At 37.7% G+C, this 20,471-nt stretch overlaps 1 protein-coding gene across 4 annotated transcripts in view; it reads right to left on the reverse strand.

The window, feature by feature from the left end:
• Positions 1-20,471, reverse strand: part of LOC133615263 (thyroid hormone receptor alpha) — a 299,909-nt gene that overhangs the window by 39,050 nt on the left and 240,388 nt on the right. For 2 of the 4 annotated variants that reach the window (XM_061973731.2, XM_061973733.2), the window contains 2 exons: positions 19,562-19,623; positions 10,099-10,199 (listed from right to left, as the gene is read on the reverse strand). In XM_061973731.2, coding sequence (XP_061829715.1) covers positions 10,099-10,199; positions 19,562-19,623 — 163 coding nt within the window. Of the gene's footprint in view, positions 1-10,098; positions 10,221-19,561; positions 19,624-20,471 lie in introns of all 4 variants that reach the window. The other 2 variants (XM_061973730.2, XM_061973732.2) reach the window with 1 other exon arrangement.

Consider the following 20,471-nt stretch of genomic DNA (forward strand, 5'->3'; position numbering starts at 1 on the left):
AAACTTACTTGGCAGAGCATGAATCTATGGCTGTGTTAGTTTTTGTATCCTGCGTTAAGCTTGTCTTCGCCTTGTGCGCCCTTTTGTTTGTAACTATTGATAGCGAACAATTAAAAATGTTCCAACCTTCAAGCCTTGTCCGATATAGTCCGATTGCATCCCGGGAGAACAAATCCTCGCAGTAAGCTGCGAAAACCTCCTCGTCGTGATAGACAAAACCACGCACAAGACGCAGGATACAAAAACTAACACATAGGCAGAAACTATGGACGTGAAACAAAACTTACTTGGCAGAGCATGAATCTATGGCTGTATTAGTTTTTGTATCCTGCGTTAAGCTTGTCTTCGCCTTGTGTGCCCTTTTGTTTGTACCTATTGACAGCGAACAATTCAAAATGTTCTTACCTTCAAGCCTTGTCCGATATAGTCCGATTGCATCCCGGGAGAACAAATCCTCGCAGTAAGCTGCGAAAACCTCCTTGTCGTGACAGACAAAAGGGCGCGCAAGGCGAAGACAAGCTTAACGTAGGATACAAAAACTAACACATAGGCAGAAACTATGGACATGAAACAAAACTTACTGGCAGAGCATGAATCTATGGCTGTGTTAGTTTTTGTATCCTGCGTTAAGCTTGTCTTCACCTTGTGCGTCCTTTTGTTTGTACCTATTGATAGCGAACAATTAAAAATGTTCCTACCTTCGAGCCTTGTCCAATATAGTCCAATTGCATCCCGGGAGAACAAATCCTCGCAGTAAGCTGCGAAAACCTCCTCGTCGTGATAGACAAAAGGGCGCACAAGGCGAAGACAAGCTTAACACAGGATACAAAAACTAACACATAGGCAGAAACTATGGCCATGAAACAAAACTTACTTGGCAGAGCATGAATCTATGGCTGTGTTAGTTTTTGTATCCTGCGTTAAGCTTGTCTTCGCCTTGTGCGCCCTTTTGTTTGTACCTATTGATAGCGAACAATTAAAAATGTTCCAGCCTTCAAGCCTTGTCCGATATAGTCCGATTGCATCCCGGGAGAACAAATCCTCGCAGTAAGCTGCGAAAACCTCCTCGTCGTGATAGACAAAACCGCGCACAAGACGCAGGATACAAAAACTAACACATAGGCAGAAACTATGGACATGAAACAAAACTTACTTGGCAGAGCATGAATCTATGGCTGTGTTATTTTTTGTATCCTGCGTTAAGCTTGTTTTTGCGTTGTGCGCCCTTTTGTTTGTACCTATTGATAGCGAACAATTAAAAATGTTCCAACCTTCAAGCCTTGTCCGATATAGTCCGATATAGTCCGATTGCATCCCGGGAGAACAAATCCTCGCAGTAAGCTGCGAAAACCTCCTCGTCGTGATAGACAAAACCGCGCACAAGATGCAGGATACAAAAACTAACACATAGGCAGAAACTATGGACATGAAACAAAACTTACTTGGCAGAGCCTGAATCTATGGCTGTATTAGTTTTTGTATCCTGCGTTAAGCTTGTCTTCGCCTTGTGCGCCCTTTTGTTTGTACATATTGACAGCGAACAATTCAAAATGTTCTTACCTTCAAGCCTTGTCCGATATAGTCCGATTGCATCCCGGGAGAACAAATCCTCGCAGTAAGCTGCGAAAAACTCCTCGTCGTGATAGACAAAACCGCGCACAAGACGCAGGATACAAAAACTAACACATAGGCAGAAACTATGGCCATGAAACAAAACTTACTTGGCAGAGCATGAATCTATGGCTGTGTTAGTTTTTGTATCCTGCGTTAAGCTTGTCTTCGCCTTGTGCGCCCTTTTGTTTGTACCTATTGATAGGGAACAATTAAAAATGTTCCTACCTTCAAGCCTTGTCCGATATAGTCCGATTGCATCCCGGGAGAACAAATCCTCGCAGTAAGCTGCGAAAAACTCCTTGTCGTGACAGACAAAAGGGCGCGCTTAACGCAGGATACAAAAACTAACACATAGGCAGAAACTATGAACATGAAACAAAACTTACTTGGCAGAGCATGAATCTATGGCTGTGTTAGTTTTTGTATCCTGCGTTAAGCTTGTCTTCGCCTTGTGCGCCCTTTTGTTTGTAACTATTGATAGCGAACAATTAAAAATGTTCCAACCTTCAAGCCTTGTCCGATATAGTCCGATTGCATCCCGGGAGAACAAATCCTCGCAGTAAGCTGCGAAAACCTCCTCGTCGTGATAGACAAAACCACGCACAAGACGCAGGATACAAAAACTAACACATAGGCAGAAACTATGGACGTGAAACAAAACTTACTTGGCAGAGCATGAATCTATGGCTGTATTAGTTTTTGTATCCTGCGTTAAGCTTGTCTTCGCCTTGTGTGCCCTTTTGTTTGTACCTATTGACAGCGAACAATTCAAAATGTTCTTACCTTCAAGCCTTGTCCGATATAGTCCGATTGCATCCCGGGAGAACAAATCCTCGCAGTAAGCTGCGAAAACCTCCTTGTCGTGACAGACAAAAGGGCGCGCAAGGCGAAGACAAGCTTAACGTAGGATACAAAAACTAACACATAGGCAGAAACTATGGACATGAAACAAAACTTACTGGCAGAGCATGAATCTATGGCTGTGTTAGTTTTTGTATCCTGCGTTAAGCTTGTCTTCACCTTGTGCGTCCTTTTGTTTGTACCTATTGATAGCGAACAATTAAAAATGTTCCTACCTTCGAGCCTTGTCCAATATAGTCCAATTGCATCCCGGGAGAACAAATCCTCGCAGTAAGCTGTGAAAACCTCCTTGTCGTGACAGACAAAAGGGCGCGCAAGACGAAGACAAGCTTAACGCAGGATACAAAAACTAACACATGGGCAGAAACTATGGACATGAAACAAAACTTACTTGGCAGAGCATGAATCTATGGCTGTATTAGTTTTTGTATCCTGCGTAAAGCTTGTCTTCGCCTTGTGCGCCCTTTTGTTTGTACCTATTGATAGCGAACAATTCAAAATGTTCTTACCTTCAAGCCTTGTCCGATATAGTCCGATTGCATCCCGGGAGAACAAATCCTCGCAGTAAGCTGCGAAAACCTCCTCGTCGTGATAGACAAAACCACGCACAAAGCGAAGACAAGCTTAACGCAGGATACAAAAACTAACACATAGGCAGAAACTATGGACATGAAACAAAACTTACTTGGCAGAGCATGAATCTATGGCTGTGTTAGTTTTTGTATCCTGCGTTAAGCTTGTCTTCGCCTTGTGCGCCCTTTTGTTTGTAACTATTGATAGCGAACAATTAAAAATGTTCCAACCTTCAAGCCTTGTCCGATATAGTCCGATTGCATCCCGGGAGAACAAATCCTCGCAGTAAGCTGCGAAAACCTCCTCGTCGTGATAGACAAAACCACGCACAAGACGCAGGATACAAAAACTAACACATAGGCAGAAACTATGGACGTGAAACAAAACTTACTTGGCAGAGCATGAATCTATGGCTGTATTAGTTTTTGTATCCTGCGTTAAGCTTGTCTTCGCCTTGTGTGCCCTTTTGTTTGTACCTATTGACAGCGAACAATTCAAAATGTTCTTACCTTCAAGCCTTGTCCGATATAGTCCGATTGCATCCCGGGAGAACAAATCCTCGCAGTAAGCTGCGAAAACCTCCTTGTCGTGACAGACAAAAGGGCGCGCAAGGCGAAGACAAGCTTAACGTAGGATACAAAAACTAACACATAGGCAGAAACTATGGACATGAAACAAAACTTACTGGCAGAGCATGAATCTATGGCTGTGTTAGTTTTTGTATCCTGCGTTAAGCTTGTCTTCACCTTGTGCGTCCTTTTGTTTGTACCTATTGATAGCGAACAATTAAAAATGTTCCTACCTTCGAGCCTTGTCCAATATAGTCCAATTGCATCCCGGGAGAACAAATCCTCGCAGTAAGCTGTGAAAACCTCCTTGTCGTGACAGACAAAAGGGCGCGCAAGACGAAGACAAGCTTAACGCAGGATACAAAAACTAACACATGGGCAGAAACTATGGACATGAAACAAAACTTACTTGGCAGAGCATGAATCTATGGCTGTATTAGTTTTTGTATCCTGCGTAAAGCTTGTCTTCGCCTTGTGCGCCCTTTTGTTTGTACCTATTGATAGCGAACAATTCAAAATGTTCTTACCTTCAAGCCTTGTCCGATATAGTCCGATTGCATCCCGGGAGAACAAATCCTCGCAGTATGCTGCGAAAACCTCCTCGTCGTGATAGACAAAACCGCGCACAAGACGCAGGATACAAAAACTAACACATGGGCAGAAACTATGGACATGAAACAAAACTTACTTGGCAGAGCATGAATCTATGGCTGTATTAGTTTTTGTATCCTATGTTAAGCTTGTCTTCGCCTTGTGCGCCCTTTTGTTTGTACCTATTGACAGCGAACAATTCAAAATGTTCTTACCTTCAAGCCTTGTCCGATATAGTCCGATTGCATCCCGGGAGAACAAATCCTCGCAGTAAGCTGCGAAAACCTCCTCGTCGTGATAGACAAAACCACGCACAAAGCGAAGACAAGCTTAACGCAGGATACAAAAACTAACATATAGGCAGAAACTATGGACATGAAACAAAACTTACTTGGCAGAGCATGAATCTATGGCTGTGTTAGTTTTTGTATCCTGCGTTAAGCTTGTCTTCACCTTGTGCGTCCTTTTGTTTGTACCTATTGATAGCGAACAATTAAAAATGTTCCTACCTTCGAGCCTTGTCCAATATAGTCCAATTGCATCCCGGGAGAACAAATCCTCGCAGTAAGCTGTGAAAACCTCCTTGTCGTGACAGACAAAAGGGCGCGCAAGACGAAGACAAGCTTAACGCAGGATACAAAAACTAACACATGGGCAGAAACTATGGACATGAAACAAAACTTACTTGGCAGAGCATGAATCTATGGCTGTAGTAGTTTTTGTATCCTGCGTAAAGCTTGTCTTCGCCTTGTGCGCCCTTTTGTTTGTACCTATTGATAGCCAACAATTCAAAATGTTCTTACCTTCAAGCCTTGTCCGATATAGTCCGATTGCATCCCGGGAGAACAAATCCTCGCAGTAAGCTGCGAAAACCTCCTCGTCGTGATAGACAAAACCACGCACAAAGCGAAGACAAGCTTAACGCAGGATACAAAAACTAACACATAGGCAGAAACTATGGACATGAAACAAAACTTACTTGGCAGAGCATGAATCTATGGCTGTGTTAGTTTTTGTATCCTGCGTTAAGCTTGTCTTCGCCTTGTGCGCCCTTTTGTTTGTACCTATTGATAGCGAACAATTAAAAATGTTCCAACCTTCAAGCCTTGTCCGATATAGTCCGATTGCATCCCGGGAGAACAAATCCTCGCAGTAAGCTGCGAAAACCTCCTCGTCGTGATAGACAAAACCGCGCACAAGGCGAAGACAAGCTTAACGCAGGATACAAAAACTAACACATAGGCAGAAACTATGGACATGAAACAAAACTTACTTGGCAGAGCATGAATCTATGGCTGTGTTAGTTTTTGTATCCTGCGTTAAGCTTGTCTTCGCCTTGTGCGCCCTTTTGTTTGTACCTATTGATAGCGAACAATTCAAAATGTTCTTACCTTCAAGCCTTGTCCGATATAGTCCGATTGCATCCCGGGAGAACAAATCCTCGCAGTAAGCTGCGAAAACCTCCTCGTCGTGATAGACAAAACCACGCACAAAGCGAAGACAAGCTTAACGCAGGATACAAAAACTAACACATAGGCAGAAACTATGGACATGAAACAAAACTTACTTGGCAGAGCATGAATCTATGGCTGTGTTAGTTTTTGTATCCTGCGTTAAGCTTGTCTTCGCCTTGTGCGCCCTTTTGTTTGTACCTATTGATAGCGAACAATTAAAAATGTTCCAACCTTCAAGCCTTGTCCGATATAGTCCGATTGCATCCCGGGAGAACAAATCCTCGCAGTAAGCTGCGAAAACCTCCTCGTCGTGATAGACAAAACCGCGCACAAGGCGAAGACAAGCTTAACGCAGGATACAAAAACTAACACATAGGCAGAAACTATGGACATGAAACAAAACTTACTTGGCAGAGCATGAATCTATGGCTGTGTTAGTTTTTGTATCCTGCGTTAAGCTTGTCTTCGCCTTGTGCGCCCTTTTGTTTGTACCTATTGATAGCGAACAATTCAAAATGTTCTTACCTTCAAGCCTTGTCCGATATAGTCCGATTGCATCCCGGGAGAACAAATCCTCGCAGTAAGCTGCGAAAACCTCCTCGTCGTGATAGACAAAACCACGCACAAGACGCAGGATACAAAAACTAACACATAGGCAGAAACTATGGACGTGAAACAAAACTTACTTGGCAGAGCATGAATCTATGGCTGTATTAGTTTTTGTATCCTGCGTTAAGCTTGTCTTCGCCTTGTGTGCCCTTTTGTTTGTACCTATTGACAGCGAACAATTTAAAATGTTCTTACCTTCAAGCCTTGTCCGATATAGTCCGATTGCATCCCGGGAGAACAAATCCTCGCAGTAAGCTGCGAAAAACTCCTCGTCGTGATAGACAAAACCGCGCACAAGACGCAGGATACAAAAACTAACACATAGGCAGAAACTATGGACATGAAACAAAACTTACTTGGCAGAGCATGAATCTATGACTGTGTTAGTTTTTGTATCCTGCGTTAAGCTTGTCTTCGCCTTGTGCGCCCTTTTGTTTGTACCTATTGATAGCGAACAATTAAAAATGTTCCTACCTTCAAGCCTTGTGCAATATAGTCCGATTGCATCCCGGGAGAACAAATCCTCGCAGTAAGCTGCGAAAACCTCCTCGTCATGATAGACGCAACCGCGCACAAGACGCAGGATACAAAAACTAACACATAGGCAGAAACTATGGACATGAAACAAAACTTACTTGGCAGAGCATGAATCTATGGCATGAACAGAGCAAATATAGAGTATGAAATGAACATCAATGTCGCCTGGCCGACTAATTGGCAACGTCAGGCTTACATAGTAGTCTCTGATTAGCGACAGGTGTGATCCGAACAAATGAGACAGGTGAAAACTATTGAGTCGCCATGGTGACTAAACAAACAAGGGAGCGTAAACAGGAACTAAAAGAGTCTTAGACAACCAGAAAATAACAAAAAACATGATCCAGACCACAGATCATGACATTAATACACAATTAAATCCTGTTTAGGGCACCAGTTTAGGAAAACACCATTCCCAAACACTGTCTTGGTTAAGGTACGCCCAAACATTGCGTTTAGCAAACTAGTCCGTTAGCAGAGTCTCTGCTTTTTATTGAGTACGACTGCAAAATAAGCCATTGTGGGGCCAAAGAAAGTTACAAGTGACAGCACTTTGGCAAAGACAGTGAGAAACACTTTTGAATTCAAGGAAGAACTCTGGTAACTCTGGCCAACTGCGCTCATTGTCGTCTTGGCCAACAGGAGTCTTCAATGAAGGTAAAAGTTAAGTTAAATCTTGATTCATTTTTTTAATTAATCAGAGTTCACATAGTTTCCTCCGTGTAAAACTACAATTATTCCCTTTAAAATTGGTATTATGTCCAATCTTTTGGGTGTCTGGAATGGATTCATTCGATGGACTTTAACGGAAACTGTGGTACCACGCTCATCATTTTACCAAGAGTTGAAAAAAAGAACACATTTTTCAGTTTTGTTATAACAGCTTCTGCAGCAAAATGGGATTCAAACATGAGTCACCATGCACTCATCCAAAATAAATTATTCACACCAATTTGGGCTCATCTTCCTGTCAAACTCGGCAAAAAAAAGCCGAACTTGACCAGCAAGAAGGCGGTTTTGCAAAGGCCACTGAGAGTAAAATACGATGTACTGATTATAGCAACAACAACTAAAATTGCTTTTGTGAGTCACTGTAAAAAAAAACAAAAAAAGGCTTATTTTCGGAGTTTCAAAGCAGCTGACTTTCCATGTGAGTCGAGCAGGATTGGCCCAGAATAAATCTATATTAAAAACATAGTCATAATTCAAAAAATTATTATCCACGCTTATTTTAGTCTTTGGAACCAATTATACTTCCAGTTCTAAATCGGAATACTTGCCACTGAGTCGGTTGCTGGCAACGTGATAGATTTGAAGATACTTTTACTATCACTTTCAAGCACAGGAAATGACATTTGAGCTAATAGAAGGACAGTTTCGTAATAAGACTAATAAGTCAATTACAAACCCCGTTTCCATATGAGTTGGGAAATTGTGTTAGATGTCAATACAAACGGAATACAATGATTTGCAAATCCTTTTCAACCCATATTCAGTTGAATATGCTACAAAGACAACATATTTGATGTTTAAACTGATAAACTTTTTTTTTTTGCATATAATCATTAACTTTAGAATTTGATGCCAGCAACACGTGACAAAGAAGTTGGGAAAGGTGGCAATAAATACTGATAAAGTTGAGGAATGCTCATCAAACACTTATTTGGAACATCCCACAGGTGTGCAGGCTAATTGGGAACAGGTGGGTGCCATGATTGGGTATAAAAGTAGATTCCATGAAATGCTCAGTCATTCACAAACAAGGATGGGGCGAGGGTCACCACTTTGTCAACAAATGCGTGAGCAAATTGTTGAACAGTTTAAGAAAAACCTTTCTCAACCAGCTATTGCAAGGAATTTAGGGATTTCACCATCTACGGTCCGTAATATCATCAAAGGGTTCAGAGAATCTGAGAAATCACTGCATGTAAGCAGCAAAGCCCGTGACCTTCGATCCCTCAGGCTGTACTGCATCAACAAGCGACATCAGTGTGTAAAGGATATCACCACATGGGTTCAGGAACACTTCAGAAACCCACTGTCAGTAACTACAGTTGGTCGCTACATCTGTAAGTGCAAGTTAAAACTCTCCTATGCAAGGCGAAAACCGTTTATCAACAACACCCAGAAACGCCGTCGGCTTCGCTGGGCCTGAGCTCATCTAAGATGAACTGATACAAAGTGGAAAAGTGTTCTGTGGTCTGACGAGTCCACATTTCATATTGTTTTTGGAAACTGTGGACGTCGTGTCCTCTGGACCAAAGAGGAAAAGAACCATCCGGATTGTTATAAGTGCAAAGTTGAAAAGCCAGCATCTGTGATGGTATGGGGGTGTATTAGTGCCCAAGACATTGGTAACTTACACATCTGTGAAGGTGCCATTAATGCTGAAAGGTACATACAGGTTTTGGAGCAATATATGTTGCCATCCAAGCAACGTTACCAGGGACGCCCCTGCTTATTTCAGCAAGACAATGCCATGCCACGTGTTACATCAACGTGGCTTCATAGTAAAAGAGTGCGGGTACTAGACTGGCCTGCCTGTAGTCCAGACCTGTCTCCCATTGAAAATGTGTGGCGCATTATGAAGCCTAAAATACCACAACGGAGACCCCCGGACTGTTGAACAACTTAAGCTGAGAAGCTTAAAAAATGTGTCTCCTCCGTTCCCAAACGTTTACTGAGTGTTGTTAAAAGGAAAGGCCATGTAACACAGTGGTGAACATGCCCTTTCCCAACTACTTTGGCACGTGTTGCAGCCATGACATTCTAAGTTAATTATTTTTTGCAAAAAAAAAAAATAAAGTTTATGAGTTTGAACATCAAATATGTTGTCTTTGTAGTGCATTCAATTGAATATGGGTTGAAAAGGATTTGCAAATCATTGTATTCCGTTTATATTTACATCTAACACAATTTCCCAACTCATATGAAAACGGGGTTTGTATACGCTTTATGTTGAAAAGTGATCCAACCTGTAAGTCTACATCAGTGTAAGCGCTTTTCCGTAACAAGAAGAACACGTTGGATCAGGACTTGATAAGGTAGTCGACATAAATGGGTTGTTGACAACTGTAACATATTTTAGTTGATAATAACATGACATGCAGCTAGCATTTGGAGATTCTTGTCTTCCTCCTGACTACTGTTGTTGTGCCCTTGAGCAATGCAGCCACTATATTGTATAGCCGATCACATGTTTCATGCACATGCTTCTCAAAAACAAATGACTTCTATCAGTTTGCTTTACCCTCTCGGCTCCTGGAACATGTTCGTGACCTATGCCGTACCTTGCAGCCCTCGCACGTGATGCAGCGGTAGTGGTAGCCGGTCGCCTTGTCGCCGCACACCACGCACGGCTCGTCCTTCTCCAGGTAGCTGGGGATGTACCCTGGAACAGAGATGCTAAGAGCTATAGGAGAGAAGGAGGAGGTTAAAGAGGAAGACGGGATGGGATGGAGAGAGAGAGGTGAATATCGTAACGCCAGGTAGCGGCGTAGCGTAGGATGTGCAGGGGAAGGATGAATTGGGATTCAAACGGGGATGAACATGAAGGGGAGAAGAAGAAGTGGAGGGGCTTCGTGTTAAAACAAAATGAAGCTACTTTGTCCCCCAGAGACTGTGATATAGTATGGCAATCGTATCTCAAAGATCATCTCATGATCTTGTTTAAAAACATGTACCGCATTTTTCGGAGTATAAGTCGCACCTGCCGAAAATGCATAATAAAGAAGGAAAAAAACATATATAAGTCGCACTGGAGCCCGGCCAAACTATGAAAAAAACTGCGACTTATAGTCCGAAAAATACGGTAGTTATCGCGGCTTTCATGTTGGGCATTTTGCTATGTGCACTGCAAAAAGTCAGTGTTCAAAAACAAGAAAAAAAATAAAAAATAAAAATTAGGAGTATTTTATTTGAACTAAGCAAAAATTATCTGCCAATAGAACAAGAGTATAAGTCGCACCGGCCGAAAATGCATAATAAAGAAGGAAAAAAAACATATAGAAGTCGCACTGGAGTATAAGTCGCACAAATTTATTTGATAAAATCCAACACAAAGAATAGACATTTGAAAGGCAATTTAAAATAAATAAAGAATAGTGAACAACAGTCTGAATAAGTGTACGTTATATGACTCTTACCATAGTATGTTACGTTAACATACCAGGCACGTTCTCAGTTGGTTATTTATACCTCATATAACGTACACTTATTCAGCCTGTTGTTCACTATTCTTTATTTATTTTAAATTGCCTTTCAAATGTCTATTCTTGGTGTTGGGTTTTATCAAATAAATTTCCCCCAAAAATGCGACTTATACTCCAGTGTGACTTATATATGTTTTTTTTCCTTCTTTATTATGCATTTTCGGCCGGTGCGACTTATACTCCAGAGCGACTTATACTCCGAAAGATACGGTACTTATTTTAAGGTATTTTGGGGTTCATTAAGGTTAGTTAACTTGACTTGTTTTGGAAAGTCTTGACAAGCCACATTTTCTTGTTCTATTGGCAGATTATTTTGCTTAGTTCAAATAAAATACCCCTAATTTTTGAATAATTTTTTCTTGTTTTTGAACACTGACTTTTTGCAGTGTGGGGACATTGTTGATTGTCATGTCATGTTCGGATGTACACTGTGGACGCCGCCTTTGCTCCACAGTAAGTCTTTGCTGTTGTCCAGCATTCTGTTTTTGTTTACTTTGTAGCCAGTTCAGTTTTAGTTTTGTTCTGCATAGCCTTCCCTAAGCTTCAATGCCTCTTCTTAGGGGAACTCACCTTTTGTTTATTTTTGGTTTAAGCATAAGACACCTTTTTACCTGCACACTGCCTCCCATTGTTTCCGACATTTACAAAGCAATTAGCTACCGGCTGCCACCTACTGATATGGAAGAGTATTACACGGTTACTCTGCCAAACTCTTGACAGCACCGACACTCAACAACAACACATCATTTGCAGACTATAATTACCGTATTTTTCGGATTATAAGTCGCAGTTTTTTTTCATAGTTTGGCCGGGGGTGCGACTTATACCGTATTTTTCGGACTATAAGTCGCTCCGGAGTATAAGTCGCACCGGCCGAAAATGCACAATAAAGAAGGAAAAAAACATATAGAAGTCGCACTGGAGTATAAGTCGCATTTTTTGGGGAAATTTATTTGATAAACCCCAACACCAAAAATAGACATTTGAAAGGCAATTTAAAATAAATAAAGAATAGTGAACAACAGGCTGAATAAGTGTACGTTATATGAGGCATAAATAACCAACTGAGAACGTGCCTGGTATGTTAACGTAACATATTATAGTAAGAGTCATATAACGTACACTTATTCAGCCTGTTGTTCAATATTCTTTATTTATTTTAAATTGCCTTTCAAATGTCTATTCTTGGTGTTGGCTTTTATCAAATACATTTCCCCCAAAAATGCGACTTATACTCCAGTGCGACATATATGTTTTTTTCCCTTCTTTATTATGCATTTTCCTTATAGTCCGAAAAATATGGTAATCATTAATCATTTTTAAGCATTAAAATGGCCAACTAAACGAAAATGATCAATACTACAGTGGTTCTGGGCACGAGATGAGACCAAACCAATAAGAGCGTGCTGTTCAGTATCGTGGCCACTGATTGGCTCTGCCTTAGACAGCATTACTATTTTGGATGCAATAAGTGTAAAGGATTTAATGAATGCGGGTGTTATTTCATGCCTGGAGGGCTCTCATAATGTAAAACACATATTAAAAAGATGGTAAACAGGTTTTTTTTTATGCTGTAGCAATGAAAAAATCAGATGTATGAATATTCATACCTACGTAGTGAAAATCAATTTTCCATGGTCAGACCTGGAGCCAATTAACAGCGATAAACAAGGGTTTACTGTGCACGCCTCGCACATTAAGGCATGTTATTAATATGCAGCCATGCTGTCAAGACAGGTGGAGAGGAAACTCGTCAATACACATCTTGAGCTGGCTGACACAACATAAGCGGTTGTCAACATAACCAAAACCGAAACAAGCCAATGCTTAAACATTTCTAAAAAGACTGGGTGGTAAACATTATTGTGGTTGTCGACATTGTTTTCCTCCTTTAGTGCACTTTGACGACCAATGGAAATACTTAACACTGATCTGAAGATATGGTCTGTTTGCTTAAAAGTGTGTTTTATTCATCAAAAATCTTTGGAAGTCCAAGTAGAGTATTTATTGGTTATGCATCCACCCATTTTCTACCGCTTGTCCATCTCGGGGTCGTGGGAGCTTATCATTTCATGAAAATATATCTAAACAGATCTCTATAAATTAAGTTGTGGAGCAGTTGGTAGCGGGGCCGTCGTGAAACTTCAGAGCTCCTGGTTCAATTCCAGCTTCTGCCATCCTATATCCTATATATATATATCCTATATATATATATATATATATATATATATATATATATATATATACATGCATACATACATGCATACATACATATATATATACATACATCCATACATACATGCATACATACATATATATATATACATATATATATATATATATACATATATTATATATATACATATATATATATATATATATATATATATATACATATATATATACACATATATGTATACATATACAGTATATATATATATATACATATATATATATACACATATATGTATACATATACAGTATATATATATATATATATATATATATATACATATACATACATATATATACACAAACATACATATATATATATATACACAAACATACATATATATATACACAAACATACATATATATATACACAAACATACATATACATATATATATATATATATATATATATATTTATATATATATACATATATATACATACATATACATATATATACACATATATATATATACATATATATACATACATATACATATACACATACATATGTATACATATATATATACATACATATACACATACATACATACATACATACATTATGTGTGTATATATATATATATATATATATATATATATATATATATATATATATATATATATATATATATATATATACATACACACATACGCCGATGCTGTACATGCATCATTAAACTAGACAATGTGTAATAATTATGCTTGTACCTCTGATATTTAATTTATTGTATTTATGTTTTTATTAGATATATCCTTTTCTGTTGTATTCATACCTGTGCTGCTATTATTGTCTGGTATACGGCACAGGATGTTGCTGCTGTTGGTACCTTCATTTCAGTGGCACACCTAACACACGCCTAAAGGATCAAAAAAGTTATAACCTAATCTTATATAAGATAAAGAAGTGTTGCAAGGGCAATTTGGACATATTGTTTACATTTTATCTTTAAAAATCAAGATAACACCTGTAAAACATGACAACAACTAAACTCTGCCTTAACTGTTATAACAAGCGAGGACTTGCATGAACTTATGAGTATTTGCAGTCTTACTTTTTTTAAATGTTTACTTCACCTAAGATTAATTCTAATGTACATTCCTGTATATTTCATGTTCTTTTAGATTGCACAAAAATCCTAAAACACATAATGCATGACTATGGAAAGGTGGTTTTAACTTTATTACTCTTCAGTAAACACATTTAAGTCAGTAGATATATATATATATATATATATATATATATATATATATATATATATATATATATATATATGTATATTATATATATATATATGTATATTATATATATATAGATATTTATACATATATGTATATTTTATATATATATATATATACACAGTATATATATATACAGTATATATATTATATGTGTGTATGTATATACATGTATTATATATATATAAACATATATATACATACACGTGTATATATATATATGTATACATATATGTATAAATAAATATATAAGTATGTATATACAGTATGTATATATAAATATATATGTATGTATATATATTATCTCTACAGTAGGAAGGGGATTCATATGGCCTCATTCGTCATGGTTTACCTGACACATGAAACGTGACAAAGTGGGGGGTGCACTATCCATTTTAGCAGCCAGATGGCAGTAGAGTGTTATATATCTTGAAATGTGTTTTGTGGCAATTTCAACTTTGACCACAGCGTCAGTTGCTATGTAAAGTGACACTTTCCATCACTTTCAGTAGACTGCATTGCAAACTGATAACCCCCCCCCCCCTTCTCTCACAAGAGATCCACCCAAGAATCGAGCCACATGAATCCCTTCCCTACTGTATAAACATAGATATATGTACATTAATATATATATATATATATATATATATATATATATATATATATATATATATATATATATATATATATATATATATATATATATATATACACACACACACACACATGTATACATTAATTATATTTATATTTATATAGATAGATATAAAGGGTATATATATTCATACAAATATGACATGATATTTTAATAAATAATAATAAAATAACTAATCAATCCTGGTCCACAGTGTTCTTCTTGTAACTAAAAAAGTGTCCACTTAAGTTGATGTCGACATAAATGGTCGACCTCTTTTGTCAAAATTAAATAAATACAAAATAATTTCTATGAAAAATGGGTTCATTTATGTTTGCATGTGTTGTACTATGATTAACTTTATCATTATTGCTAAACAGCATCAAACAACAGAAGCACAACTCCTGTCTATCTACACAGCATTGAAATGTGCACACAGTGACTTCCTGTTTGGCGTAAAGAAAGTTTCAAAATAAAAGCATTGCCGTATTAGACTGGATTTACAGTTTAAATCGAAGAAAGGTTTGCACATGTATGAAAGCTTTATTGTCATTGTAGTAAAAACATGCAACTAAATTAGCTAAAAGCCATAAAATATCATATAAAAACAGAATAATGTAAATACAAATATGCACAAATGGAGGAAAACCATGTTTATTTAAATTATGTATGATCACCCATTCTCCCTATGTCTTAAGTCAGTCTTATCAACCACTGTGCCGCGGCACACTTGAGATACACTCTGGTGTGCCCTGGGAGATGATCTAATTTCACTTATTTGGGTTAAAAATATTTTTTGCAAACCAGTAATTATAATCCGCAAATGATGTGTTGTTGTTGAGTGTCGGTGCTGTCTGGAGCTCGGCAGAGTAACCACGTTATACTTTTCCACATCAGTAGGTGGTAGCCGGTAGCTAATTTCTTTGTAGATGTCGGAAACAGCGGGAGGCAGTGTGAAGGTAAAAAGGTATCTAATGCTTAAACCAAAAATAAACAAAAGGCATACTTGTCAAACCTCCCGGATTTTCCGGGAGACTCCCGAAATTCAGCGCCTCTCCCGAAAACCTCCCGGGACAAATTTTCTCCCGAAAATCTCCCGGAATTCAGGCAGACTCAGGTCCTCCACAATATAAAAAAGCGTACCTGCCCAATCACGTTATAACTATAGAATGATGGAGGGCGAGTTCTTGGTTTCTTATGTGGGTTTATTGTTAGGCAGTTTCATTAACGTCCTCCCAGCGCGGCAACAACCGTTTTGTATACCGTTAAGCAGTTCGTCTGCCGTAAACAGCAATGTTGTGACACTCTTAAACAGGACAATACTGCCATCTAGTGCATTAGATGAAAGCACTTTTGTGCGTGCCACACAGCAATGCATCATCAGAGAGGGTGTTCAGCATGGTTCGAAAAATAGTGACAGAGAATAGAACAAGGATGGACAATTCAACCCTTAACTCAACAATGAGTAGATGAGTGTTATGTGTGTGTATATGTGTAAATATATATATATATATATATATATATATATATATATATATGTATATATATAATAAAAAAAAAATATATATATATATAATAAAATAAATATATATATATATATATATATATATATATATATATATATATATATATATATATATATATATATAGCTAGAATTCACTGAATTCAAGTATTTCTTATATATATATGAAATACTTGACTTGGTGAATTCTAGCTGTAAATATACTCCTCCCCTTTTAGCCAGGACCCCAACCACGCCCACCCCCACCCCCCGAAATCGGAGGTCTCAAGGTTGGCAAGTATGACAAAAGGTGAGTGCCGCTAAGAAAAGGCATTGAAGCTTAGGGAAGGCTATGCAGAACGAAACTAAAACTGAACTGGCTACAAAGTAAACAAAAACAAAATGCTGGACGACAGCAAAGACTTACTGCGGAGCAAAGACGGCGTCCACAATGTACATACGAACATGACATGACAATCAACAATGTCCCCACAAAGAAGGATAAAAACAACTGAAATTTTCTAGATTGCCAAAACAAAGTAGATGCGGGAAGACATGAAACTGCTGCAGGAAAATACCAAAAAAAGAGAAAAAGCACCAAAATAGGAGCGCAAGACAAGAACTAAAACACTACACACAGGAAAACAGCAAAGAACTCCAAACAAGTCAAATAAGATGTGACAGGTGGTGACAGTACACCTACTTTGAGACAAGAGCTATATTGATGCATGCTTGGTTATGGTTTGAAGTCATATCCAACAATTGCGACAATGACTTTTTACTGTCTACTGACTTCGTTTTTTAATGATTTCTTATTTTTTCAACGCAAAAAATGTGCCTTGACTCAAAAAAGGTTGAAAAACACTGTCTTAAGTCACAAGTAAATGAGCAATCAGTGGCTAGTTTCCGTTTCGGTTTTATCGACAACCGCTGATGTTGATGTCAGTCAGCCAGTCCGAGGGGCGTCAACCTAAACGAGTTCCACTGTATTATGTTATGACATTTTACAAAATTGATAAGCGAATTTAAAAAATATTTATTTGAAGACATTAGTTTGTTATGGATATGTTATGATATTTTACAAAATTGATAAGCGAATTTAAAAAAATATTTATTTGAAGACATTAGTTTGTTATGGATATGCAGAGGTGGGTAGAGTAGCCAGAAATTGTACTCAAGTAAGAGTACTGTTACTTTAGAGATTTATTACTCAAGTAAAAGTAAGGAGTAGTCACCCAAATATTTACTTGAGTAAAAGTAAAAAGTATGTTGTGAAAAAACTACTCAAGTACTGAGTAACTGATGAGTAACATACACACTCATATCATATATATATATATATATATATATATATATATATATATATATATATATATATATATATATATATATATATATATATATATATATATATATATATATACAGTATACAATTTATAAGTATTTATTTTGCTGTTTTTGTTTACATGTTAAAGGTGTTTTAATGAATATACATGCATGTTTAACATATAGATTCCTTTCTTTAATGAAGACTAGAATATAAGTTGGTGTATTACCTGATTCTGATGACTTGCGTTGATTGTAATCAGACAGTCGTGATGATAACGTCCACGTTTTCAAATGGAGGAGAAGAAAAGTTCCTCCTTTCTGTCTAATACCACATGAAAGTGGTGGGTTTTTGGCATCCTATTTGTTCAGCTTCCATATTCGTTTTTATACACTTTACAAGAAATATATTGGCGTCAAACTCCGTAGCTTGCTAGCTTGTTTACGCTGGCTTTCGGAGACTCTTATTTTGAAAGCGCAGGCGCGATGGCGCGGCACTTTTATTGTGAAGACAGGAACGTCCTCATGTGCGGTCAGTCTTGAGGCTTTTGACGGTACGGTTGAAATAAAACAAGTATCTTTTTTCCTTCACACTTTTGATTGATTGATCGGAACTTTTATTAGTAGATTGCACAGTACAGTACACATTCCGTACAATTGACCACTAAATGGTAACACCCCAATAAGTTTTTCAACTTGTTTAAGTCAGGTCATGTGACCACCTGGCTCTGTTTGATTGGTCCAACGTCACCAGTGACTGCATCTGATTGGTGGAACGAAGTGACACGTCACCAGTAAGGCAGGCACTTTGAAGGTCTGTCTTGACAGACCAAAACAAACAAAGTGTGCATTAACAGATCGATAAAAATTAGTAGCGAGTAGCGAGCTGAATGTAGATAAAAGTAGCGGAGTAAAAGTAGCGTTCCTTCTCTATAAATATACTTAAGTAAAAGTAAAAGTATGTTGCATTAAAACTACTCTTAGAAGTACAATTTATTCCAAAAGTTACTCAAGTAGATGTAACGGAGTAAATGTAGCGCGTTACTACCCACCTCTGTGGATATGTTATGACATTTTACAAAATTGATAAGCGAATTAAAAAAAATATTTATTTGAAGACAGTTTGTTATGGATATGTTATGACATTTTACAAAATTGATAAGCGAATTAAAAAAAATATTTATTTGAAGACAGTTTGTTATGGATATGTTATGACATTTTACAAAATTGATAAGCGAATTTAAAAAAATATTTATTTGAAGACATTAGTTTGTTATAGATAAATATGATGAGTCTTTAACGTTTCAGACTGGTACCAGCTTCCTAAAGTTTTTTTTTTTTTTTTTTTCCCCAATTCTGCGTTTGGCCTAAATGAGCTTCTTCAATTTTGGCGACCAGCAGGAGCTTATTCACGTTGCACAATGGCAGCAAATAGCGAGACACCACTGGGATACTATTCACAGTCCAGGGGGAGTCAGATGTAATATGATGAGCTGCACAAAACATTAAAAAGACTTTCCGACTCATCAAAAGACTTGCGTCGAGCGTGAATAGACTTCTTTTCGGAACAAAAGTACGAATGGTGCCAAGTTGGAAAAGAGTCGTCCTTACCAGACATGCTCTTTATTGAAGACTGGCTGTTCTTCCTCTTTCTCTTCGGCACATCGAGCCACCTGGGAGGACCAGACAAGGGGAGATGTTAAAATAGGACATGAAGGTTTAGTCATTGTTTGGTACAGGTTCAACAAACTTCAAATGTATTAAGGTGACTTGACCTAAAACTTTTTTTAATTACCGTATTATCTGGAGCATAGGGCGCACCGGATTATAAGGAGCAAGCGGGTCTATTCAGGTCTTTTTTCATACAAAAGGCGCACCGGATTATAAGGCGCATTAAAGGGGTCATATGATGATTTCATCCACGTCACATGTGATGGTGGTTCTTTGGTCATAATTTTGCATAGATTAAGTTTTTCTGACCGTCACTTCAGGATGCACCAATTTGTGGGCGGTCTTCTCTGCAAAAACTGAAATCTAAGTAAGATGAAATATCTCAAATAAGGGTGATATTTGCTTGTTTTCTGTCTGATAAGATAAATCTTCTCACTAAGCAGATTTTATGTTAGAGTGTTTTACTTGTTTTAAGTCCTTTGGTCCTAAATGATCTCAGTAAGATATTACAGCTTGTTGCTGAGATTTGATTACCTAATATTGAGTAAAACATGCTTGAAACTAGAATATCAACTGTTGCAAAGCTGTGTCATCAACACTCACAAGTAGGGATGTCCGATAATGGCTTTTTTGCCGATATTCCGATATTGTCCAACTCTTTAATTACCGATACCGATATCAACCGATATATGCAGTGGTGGAATTAACACATTATTATGCCTAGTTTGGACAACCAGGTATGGTGAAGATAAGGTACTTTCATAAAAAAAATTAATAAAATAAAATAAGATAAATAAATTAAAAAAAAATTCTTGAATAAAAAAGAAAGTAAAACAATATAAAAACAGTT

This window comes from Nerophis lumbriciformis, linkage group LG22 (genome assembly GCF_033978685.3).
Source record: "Nerophis lumbriciformis linkage group LG22, RoL_Nlum_v2.1, whole genome shotgun sequence".
Taxonomy (NCBI): domain Eukaryota; kingdom Metazoa; phylum Chordata; class Actinopteri; order Syngnathiformes; family Syngnathidae; genus Nerophis; species Nerophis lumbriciformis.